The sequence below is a fragment of the Liolophura sinensis genome, chromosome 10 (assembly GCF_032854445.1).
Source record: "Liolophura sinensis isolate JHLJ2023 chromosome 10, CUHK_Ljap_v2, whole genome shotgun sequence".
Classification (NCBI taxonomy): domain Eukaryota; kingdom Metazoa; phylum Mollusca; class Polyplacophora; order Chitonida; family Chitonidae; genus Liolophura; species Liolophura sinensis.
Genome location: NC_088304.1, coordinates 21,854,559 through 21,865,379, shown reverse-complemented (window position 1 = coordinate 21,865,379; position 10,821 = coordinate 21,854,559). Strand labels below are relative to the sequence as shown.

Genomic DNA, 10,821 nt, shown 5'->3' with positions numbered 1-10,821 from the left:
ACCTTGAAATGAACTATTTCAAACCAAAAATATTGCTGTGACACCACTGACACCCTTTGGGTCCCAACAGACCACCATAGAATCCTATGTTTTAAATGTATTTTCGTTGGTCCCAACAGACCACCATAGAATCCTATGTTTTAAATGCATTTCAGTCGGTTAGAAAAATTCTGAAAAAAAATAAGTCAAACTATTTTCCTGGACAGTGTTAAATGGTCTTTTATCTGATAAATACTTTATTTTGGTGTTTTCTTTGCCTTTACACATATTACCAGAAGGCTAACAAACCTCCTGATGAAATGTCATAGTAGAGCCAGAGTAGAACCAAACATTTCTTGTCTCGAATAAGACCGACACATTGACAACCTGCCAGTTTTTATTGAACAGCATTGGTTTAGAAAGGCTCGGAAATTTTTTAACACAAAAATACAGGTGAAAAGAGTTTATGAAGATGTTCACAAAAAATTAAAACAGAAAAAAAATAATGAAGAGCCATCAGATTGTGAATGTCCCAAGGGCTAAACTCAGCAGACAGTTGCATCATGGCATCATTTTTTGTATGCATTATACGCTTAAAATGGAGTCATATTTGTTTACAAGATGGTGGATGGCGTGGTATTACACTGCCCCACAGTTACATATATTTATTTATTTACTTGATTGGTGTTTTACGCTGTACTCAAGAATATTTCACTTATACGACGGCGACCAGGATTACGGTGGGAGGAAACTTGGCAGAGCCCGAGCAAAACCCACGACCATCCACAGGTTGCTGACCCCCGTTACATATAGGCTTTAGACTCGCACATTCCACCTTGATATTACACTGGAAATTTGGTTCACATATACGACTGCACAAGATGCATCTTATACAAATATACATGTATGTAATATTATATGTACATACCCTAATTCTTCTAAAATTTGAGACAGGTATCAGTAGAGTTGAAAGTAGAATATTCCATGTCTTTACCAGCCTTTTGGAAAAGTAAAGATATGAATATGTTCTTCATTAGATGGTCTAACCATGTAAGAAAAAAAGAAACTCAATATTCTGGCTACAGGTACGTATATATTGGCTGAAATGAGCAGACCAGGTATCCCAAGTTTTAGAAGATATAGGATTAACAATACCTTTCTACAAATACAACAACCTGTATGGTGAGATTTTAAGAAATTTTATTTTCTCAGCTACTGAAGAAAGCAAAACAACAAATATAACAAAGTTTTTTTTTTAAATCATGAATGGATCCTGTCCATCAACAAAGTACATTTAACACCCTGCATTACATAATATCTATCAAATGAAATGACATCCTCTGTTTAATTTGCATGATGTGATTTTATGTATGACATAATACAGGCACGCATACATAATGATACCACGCACACAAAAATGACGGTAACAAACCTCGAGAGTCTCTAATACAATATGTACCTTCAGAACACCGATAACACACCGGACTGAGAAGTTCGTAAAGCTGCATGAAGTCGTGTGATACGTTTAAATATTGCCCGCTAAGCCAATATAAAGTAGACTGATTGACAGCCATACACATGTAGATACATGCATTATTCTCTACTTAGTGAGTGCTAAGATCTCGCCATTACATCTGTAAGGCCAAAATTACCATACTGTCACAACTAGGGCTGTTTATCGTATGCGTACAGGATTGCAGAGCAGTGACTTTGTATGTTATCAAGGTGAATCATTGTGGTGGAAACAGTTCACTATTCAATATCCCGGTAATTTATTTGACAATTTATATCAGTCTTATCAAAAGTATTTGTATAACAGAAGTATAACAAGAGAAGCAGATCAGACGTCAACATACCTAATCACAGACAACACAAGGGTAAACACATTTCGTCTAAGACAAGTCAGTCCAAGTGGTGCATCGTTTTGGTCTTTTCTGTAATATGTCACTGTTTCTGAATATTTTAATTACGTTTATAAAGCGTGCAAAGGGCCAGTTCACAAATACTACGGCATATATAACAACAGAAGATGTTTTTTTGGACACTTTTTACAACCAGCCATGCAGCGATCATATGATGTGATACTATACATTCTATATGCATGGAAATAATTTTCAAGTTGATGTAAAGGTATAATTGGAAAGATTTCCATCTATCCATTTTAGTAAAATGTTACAATGTTGTTTACATGGGGGGTTTTGTCCTGCATCTAAACAATCTGTCTCTTCCAAAATACCATTGGGTGCACAGCAATGTCCTTGTACTGCAGCTTATTTCCAGGCTAGACTGCATAGTGAAACGGAAATGCTGACATTGACACTTTATAAATAATGAAAAAAATGGCATATTTAAGCCTTATGATTCAGCTGATTTTTGAGATACTGCATGACCTGATGCATGGACTCCCTGTTTTCTCCCTCAAGCCAGGACATCTCCAGGCTGATTTCACCACTCTCTCCCTGTCGTATGTCAAGCAGGCACTTGAACAAGAAGGCCTCCTTGGTTCTGCTGTTCATGTCACTCTTTTCAGAGGTGTTAATGTCTGCAGATTTTGCAGCCGTTTGCTCGTCAGGTTTTGTCTTTGTATCAAGGTTTTGTTCATCATTGCTTATTCCCTCAGTAGCAATTTTGTCATTGACACACAGTGTTTTATTCCCATTCTGAGCCTCATGACAATCATCATTTTCAAGTTTTCTCTTCCCGTTATCATTTATTGAGGTCCCAGCGTCCTCCTTCACCTGCACATATTCAGAGGTACCTTCTGCACTGATGGAAGCTGACAAATTTTGATCCGTTTTACACTGGATTGAAGAATTGTCTCCCTCTGTCTGAGCTATCTCCCCTGGTTTTCCCTTACTTGGCTCCATCGTCTGTTTTCTCAGTGCTCTTCGTTTCCTTCTTTGGTTGCTCCAAGTGTTTTCTACTGCACACAATGCTAGGCGCTGAAACTGCTTGTTTGACTTGCGCTTTTTACACTTGATCTAGAAGATAAAAAAAATAAATAATACATCAAGAAGCGAATTCATTTCTTTATTTCTTTCTTTATTTATTTGATTGGTGTTTTATGCCATACTCAACAATATTTCACTTATATCACAGCGGCCAGCATTATTGTGGGTGGAAACCGGGCAGAGCCCGGGGAAACGCACGACCATCCGCAGGTTGCTGGCAGACCTTCCCACTAGAACGAAATTTAGCTTTCTTCTCTGCTCTGTCTCTTCAGCTCTGGAGCTCATTAAAATGGGGTTCCCGCAACTCCTCTACAGTTACCATGATAACTGAAATCTCCTATCACTCACCTGTAGCTGTTGGAGATGTCCTATTATGTGCTGTGCCACACTCTCCACAGTGTACCTCCTCTTCAGTTACCATGACAACTGAAATCTCCTATCACTCACCTGTAGCTGTTGGAGATGTCCTATTATGTGCTGTGCCACACTCTCCACACTGTACCTCCTCTACAGTTACCATGATAACTGAAATCTCCTATCACTCACCTGTAGCTGTTGAAGATGTCCTATTATGTGCTGTGCCACACTCTCCACAGTGTACCTCCTCTACAGTTACCATGATAACTGAAACCTCCTATCACTCACCTGTAGCTGTTGGAGATGTCCTATTATGTGCTGTGTCACGCTCTCCACACTGTAACTCCTCTTCAGTTACAATGATAACTGAAATCTCCTATAACTCACCTGTAGCTGTTGGAGATGTCCTATTATGTGCTGTGCCACACTCTCCACACTGTACCTCCTCTACAGTTACCATGATAACTGAAATCTCCTATCACTCACCTGTAGCTGTTGTAGATGTCCTATTATGCGCTGTGTCACACTCTCTACACTGTACCTCCTCTTCAGTTATCATGACAACAGAAATCTCCCATCACTCACATGAAGCTGTTGTAGATGTTCCCTGATGACTTCTGTCACACTCTCCACACTAACTCCTCCACTGTTACCTTGACAACAGAAATCTCCGATCACTCACCTGAAGCTGTTGTAGATTTTCCCTGATGACCTGTGTCACACTCTCCACACTAACTCCTCCACTGTTACCTTGACAACAGAAATCCCCCAGCACTCACCTGAAGCTGCTGTAAATGTTTGGTGATGACTTCTGTCACACTCTCCACACAAACTCCTCCACTGTTACCTTGACAACAGAAATCTCCCAGCACTCACCTGAAGCTGCTGTAGATGTTCGGTGATGACTTCTGTCACACTCTCCACACTAACTCCTCCACTGTTACCTTGACAACAGAAATCTCCCATCACTCACCTGAAGCTGCTGTAAATGTTTGGTGATGACTTCTGTCACACTCTCCACACTAACTCCTCCACTGTTACCTTGACAACAGAAATCTCCCAGCACTCTCCTGAAGCTGCTGTAAATGTTTGGTTATGACTTCTGTCACACTCTCCACACTAACTCCTCCACTGTTACCTTGACAACAGAAATCTCCCAGCACTCACCTGAAGCTGCTGTAGATGTTTGGTGATGACCTGTGTCACACTCTCCACACTGTAACTCTGCCATGGGCCAGTTTCCGGAATCACATAAACCAGTGGTGGCTTGTCCTTCTTTTTTTCTTGGAACAGTGATTTCTGATGGGAAGAAAGAGAATCCAGACATAACTTGAAAGAAGAAAAAAGGCTGCATTTCTGACCAATCAAAATTGAATTAAGTAAATAACTACTTGCAATCTTTAACACATGGCCTGAATTCAAACCTGCATTTTCATACACATACACTGTACGTGAATTCAGGAAATACTGTGCACAAGATACTTTTCTCCTTCGAATTACTTGACACAATGGCTTTCTCTTAACATGAAACTATAGCCATCTCACTTAGGTATTCACAATGGCTTCAAGACAGGGGTCAATTGCTCAAAGGCGTATTAAGTGAAGCCGGGCTTAAATCTAGGACCAGTCTTGGCCTATTACAAACCTAATGGCATTTTAATCTACACTGATGTTAATCCCGGGCTTAACTGATAATACACTTTCAAACAACGGGGCCTGGTAGAATGATAACAGTTTTGCACAGCACTCACAGGGAAGACAACTGTCTCATCATATGACCAGCCTATCCCCCACCTCATCGTTTTACCCTGACAGAACTCTGTACTACTGAACTTTGGAACCTGCAAAACAAACACAGGCAGGTTCCGACCATTTCTCTGGGTTTTAACATCACAACTGTTTTGATCATAACATGACGGTCTGTCCTTGCAGTAGGCCAGTCTCAATAAAAATGGATCTAAGTATTTATTTACTTATTGTTGTTCTCAGGAATTTTAACTCTCATGTTTGTGGTCAGGTTTACTGCGGAGGAAACGAGTAGTGAAAACGAGTGGAGGAAACCACTGGTGGAAACAAGGGGAGGAAACCAGGTCTAAACAAAGGATCAGACAAACCTCCTGACTTAAAGCCAGAAGTAAACTTGCAAGACTTTGATCTGACTGATCTCAAGTTCACTGAACAGAGGCCAGTCTGCTGTATCAAGAACAACATTTTACCTGACTGAGCCAGCAACGGCCCCAGCAAGCCGGAATCTGCTTCACTAACTAGTGCAACGTGCACAAGACACCAAACATGACACTGGATCCAGACTGGACGTTTCAGAGTAACAATTTAACTCAATGAGCCAGTAAGGGCTGTGAGCTCATCACCATGCCAACAACACCATACATGACACCCCACACAGACACGGTGTACTGGTTCACTCGACCACCAAGACACCAGACATGACACTTCATCCAGGCTGGGCACTTAAGAATAACACTTGAGTTGACAGAGCCAATCAGGGTGTCAGTGAGCTGTGAGCGGAACACCAAGATACGACACACATGACACCCCACCCAGACAGGACACTGAATGGGCTGTTTACTTACGAATTCCCTTATCTATTCCTCATATGTTCTGTTGATTATATCACACTGGTGTGACAAAAGGCAGCTGGGGTGCTAAAATGCTTGCCTTTATAATGTAAGTAATATTAAAATACTTGCATTGTTCCAAAATGGACTGCTTATATTTCCTCTTTTAAACAATCATACTTTACCCAAGGACGCCACGTCATGTGTAAACATCATGGTAAACAATATAATGTGGTTTCTTTTGGACAACAGGTTGACCTACTCTTACCTTAAGAAGTCTCAGCTCATTTTTCAACGGAACTAAACTGGATTTTTTACCAAGCATGCTGGTGAATATCCTAACAAAAAGAAACATAAACCTAAGGGTAACATAAATGTAAACAATTTTTATGAATACTACCAATCCAGAATTAGGGGAAATAAAAGTATAATGAATACTGTATAAAACTTCTGTTTAAAGACCTTTATTGAAGAGCTGATTGGGTAGTTTTTGTTGACAGCCTGACTGTGACACTGCAGGTGTCAAAAAATACATTCCGTTATTTCAAAACATGTGGCCAAATATTTTCACATTCTCTAAGAACAATTTCATCCAGGAATCCCAACGTGAAAAACAATGATTTTCAAGGATTATCATGAACATAATATTCCTTGTTTTTAAGCAATTTCCAGGACCATTACATTGCATTACAAACCTTCAAGCTGAGATTAATGGATAGTACTTTGGTAGATATTTATTGGTCCAATTGAAAGATAATAAAATTGGTGTTTTACACCGTACTCAAGCATATTTTACTTATATGATGGAAGCCAGCATTATGGTGGCATGAAACTGGGCAAGGTCCCTGGGAAACCCACGTCCATCCGCAGGTTAATAATGAAATACGACGTATATCATTGAAAAACTTTCAAAGACTTATCTTTAACAAGGACTTTCAAGGTTTTGAAAACCTTCAACAAAATTCAAATACTTCGAAGTATCCCAAGTACAACTGTTTACTATCTTTACTCCTCCTCAGTGCCATCAGAAATTCAACCATTACCTGATTTTATCTTTAAGTTCAAGGCTTTCGTAGATCATTTTTTTCACAAATGCGACCTCTCCGCCATCTGCGATCTGCTCCACACAGCTGGCCATGCTGGATGAGCGGGGGTCAGGGCGATCATCACTGCGGGACGTCAGACCCTGTGCTTCCATGTGGTCCGCAAAGAACGGTGGGTTACACATACAGAAATCAAATGGCGCTGAGGTCTCCGTCACCACACCAGCAAGTACAGATTCAGGTGACACTTTCTGAACTGAAATGCCACATCAAAAGGAATCAATTATGTAACTGACCTATTTTGCTCATTTTGCCTGATTCTGGGAAGTCTATTGATCTTAGAAAAGTCTTTTGAGGTTTGTTAGGTAGGATGATATCCAACTGCAAAAATGTAACATTTCAGACTTTACAAAGTCACATTTTATTAAAAAAACATTGCATTTTGTTGGATAAACACTGTATTGAAAGCATTTATATAACAGTGCATTAAAGCAATTTAATACTTAGTCTGTATTTGGTGGCTAAACATAAAGTTTGCAAAAATCACTGATCATAAAAATCCTATACTATCAAAATCCTGCTTTCTTTTGCCATTTAGTTAATTTTTTTATTGTTTATTTGATTGGCGTTTTTACATCATACTATGGAATACTTCACCATTTTTCACATATTTTCATAACTCACTTTTGGTGGGTGGAAACTCGGCAGAGCAAAAACAATAATTGGAGAGAGAGCCAGCAGGAGCTGTACTTGAACTCACAGCAACTGCACTGGTTAGAGACTCTCGAGTCATGTTCCTCCTCTTGGTCACAGATGTCTACCAGGTGACAATAGTGATATATTTACTTTCACTAACATGTATCTTTATACATAGTCCAAATTTACTTATTTATTTGATTGGTGTTTTATGCCGTACTCAAGAATATTTCACTTATATGACGGTGGCCAGCATTATGGTGGGTGGAAACCAGGCATAGCCTGGGGGAAACCCACGACCATCCGCAGGTTGCTGCATGACCTTTCCACGTACAACCGGAGAGGAAGCCAGCATGAGCTGAACTTGAACTCACGGCGACCGCATTGGTGAGAGACTCATGGGTTTTTACGCTGCGAAAGCGCGCTAACCAACTGAGCCAAGGATATTTCACAGTAAAATATAACAATATAATACACTACCCATAAGGAAACCCAATTCATTGCTGGCAGAAATAGAACAGACAGTTATAAATAACACCTTGTAATAAAAGAAAAATTTTAGACCTTAAAAAAAGCTGAAAAAAAAATTACCTGTTATCATCTCAGAAAATCTGTTTTTTTCAACATTTTGACGAGCGTAGACCAGATTTTCTTCATCCACCTCAGTTGCCAGGAAATGCCAATTGTTCATCTTACAACCGAGGAGAGGGTAAACACAGGAAGCCCCACTTCCTGGGTGAGCAAAACAGTTATAGTGAGTGAGTGAGTGCTTGGGGTTTAACGTTGTACTTAACAATTTTTCAGTCATATGATGACAAAGGAATCCTTAGACTGCATGTAATGTGCCTCCTTGTTGCAGCACTGATTTCCACCGCTCTTTTATCTAGTGCTGCTTCACTGAGATGCCTTACCGAAGTCAAGTAAGCTGCCCTGCCCCGCCCCACCCCGTATGCCGATACGGGTCAACCAGTCTTTGCACTACCGATATGGGTCAACCAGTCTTTGCACTACCGATACAGGTCAACCAGTCTTTGCACTAACCCCTTCATGCTGAACGCCAAGCGAGAACGTTACAACTTCCTCTTTTAAAGTCTTTGGTGTGACTGAAACCAGGATAGAACCTGGATCTACCGCTCCCGAAGCGGATGCTCTACCAACTGTGTTGTCGGGGCTGGTCTAATACAGTTTATGTCTTTACATGTCAGACTGCACCAAGAGCCCAGAGGATACTGCTCCCCTGTCTGAGGAACATACTGTATTTCACCTAAACTTTAGCATACCTTAAGTGACAAGACACATTCTGATTGATTCATGAACCTTATAAGGGCGCACAACTGTCTTCATTTCCCCTAATCTGCAGTTTAGACAGTCATTTCATTTATCCTTTAAGATACATCCATGTTTACTGTACAAACCTATGTCAATTCCTCTTACTGGTTGACCACTTTCCAGCTTGGACTCGTGCAGGACGTCCTCCAGCCACAGAATATAATTAACCCTCTGAGGGATGGTGGGAATTAGGCGATCAAGAGGCATATCTACGTCCAGTCCAAAGTCTTTCTTCAACAAAATCTTAGTCAAACAGCGAAGAGCATCAGCATTTTTAAAGTCTAGCGTGACTTTCCCATTCAGCTCTTGAGTCACATGTTTCCTGAACTCTGGCCAATCAACAGCCAACTGTTTGAAGTCTGGGGGCTTCTTGTAGATGTTTCTTGGGTGCATAAACTTGTTAAGAGCCATGGTCTTTATTACCTGAAATTTTAAAACAAAATAAGTTTTGATACTGTAGACTCATATATCTCCAGACTCAGAAAATTACATACATGATTTACGACCGAGATGACAACATCATAACCATGCCTGTACGCACTGTACCTCTGATGTTAAGCCATCTTTTTCATTCACAATAAATATATCATATTGTTTAATGGTGTAAAGAAAACCAATGGCTTCTGCCACTAGCAAGCACTACTAAATTTTAAAAAACACTGCTAAATTAAAGTCCACTAGCCAAAAACCATTTCAGGTAATTCAAGCAAAAAAAGGATCAAATAATCAACCTTCTCATAATTAACTTCCTTTTCTTAAAAGCAAACAGAATGGATCCTGATTGGCTGACAGTGGAGACAGGATTCCCTTGGTTTAACCCAGCAGCCTTGGTCATGCTTGAATACATGTATAATACATACATACCTAAAAACCAGTTTATGCTACGCATAGCCTCGGCTTGCCTATCTCTCACATCAACCATTCAGAATCGATTCTGCATCCCTTTTTTTTGTTTTTCAAGGACATTTCAACCACATATAAATGATGGTAGTCAGGCTTCCAGATAGACAAAACAAAGCCAAGAGCTACTGTCCTTCACCAAGTAAAAGATGATCCTTCTAATGCAGAGCCACAACCAACTTACAGTGCATGTTGGAGGCTAGTTTACTTGCAAGCTGTGAAACTGTATCCAGTTCCAGTTTAAGTACACTAAAGCTACAACACGCAGCAAGAGAAGGATGTGCTTGACAAATAAGTCAGTGAAGACCACACTCAAAGTTGTATTTGGAAGTCATACATATCTCATGGTTAGTTTTACATGTAGTAGTTTTACGGGTATTATAGCTGGTCTACTTGACTCTCATTACAGGGAAAATACAAAAGCAGTTCAACAAAGGTTATTAAAGTATTACATGTTAACTATAAGGAAAATAAACACCAATCAAGATGATCTAATCTGCTGGCAAAAAAGCAGAATTTAGTAGAAAATTAAATGTGCTTCCTTGTATACATAATTCTGGCAATATTTATCGGTGGAATTCCATTGCTTTTCCACAGGTATCATCAGAGATATTTTTCTCTAGGTACCTAAAAGATAATCACAAAAGTTGCGAATTTAGTTGTACTCATTTAAGCCTGAAACCTGTAGTAAGCGTAAATGACATGTAGATACCGGTGACATAAGTGAAAAGCCAAACCAATGTGATTTGTAAAATGGACTTACAGAAAGATAACAAGACAAACTCTAGTATCAACAACCCTGCGATTGGAAGCTTTTGACAAAAATCATGTCATTTCGCAAATTGGTAAAACAAGTACATCGTCTGAGAATTAAACGGGGCTTGATTAACCTTCCTGGAATTTCATGATTTACAGTAAAGATATTTAGCTGGAGGAGCTTCAAGATAATTTCCTCAAAATATGTCGCCACTTCAGTGACAACTCGAATGT

The 10,821-nt window shown here is 39.7% G+C and overlaps 1 protein-coding gene across 1 annotated transcript; it reads right to left on the bottom strand.

Annotated features, from left to right (window-relative positions):
* Positions 1–1,206: 1,206 nt before the first annotated feature.
* On the bottom strand, positions 1,207–9,533 carry LOC135476995 (RNA N6-adenosine-methyltransferase mettl16-like). Its single transcript, XM_064757143.1, has 8 exons — positions 9,018–9,533; positions 8,194–8,334; positions 6,907–7,162; positions 6,132–6,201; positions 5,039–5,128; positions 4,426–4,586; positions 4,164–4,224; positions 1,207–2,960 (listed from the first exon to the last, which is right to left on the bottom strand). Exons 1-8 carry the CDS (start codon positions 9,340–9,342, stop codon positions 2,328–2,330), a joined length of 1,737 nt encoding a protein of 578 aa, XP_064613213.1. The 5' UTR covers positions 9,343–9,533; the 3' UTR covers positions 1,207–2,327.
* Between the last annotated feature and the right edge of the window lie 1,288 nt (positions 9,534–10,821).

Bases quoted from the DNA above. Each gene is read 5' to 3' on its own strand.
- LOC135476995 (XM_064757143.1), bottom strand. From the start codon at position 9,342: ATGGCTCTTAACAAGTTTATGCACCCAAGAAACATCTACAAGAAGCCC. The intron at 8,335-9,017 runs GTTTGTACAGTA...TTGCTCACCCAG, and splicing joins AGTAAGAGGAATTGACATAG to GAAGTGGGGCTTCCTGTGTT. The intron at 6,202-6,906 runs GTAATGGTTGAA...TCTTTTTGTTAG, and splicing joins GAACTTAAAGATAAAATCAG to GATATTCACCAGCATGCTTG.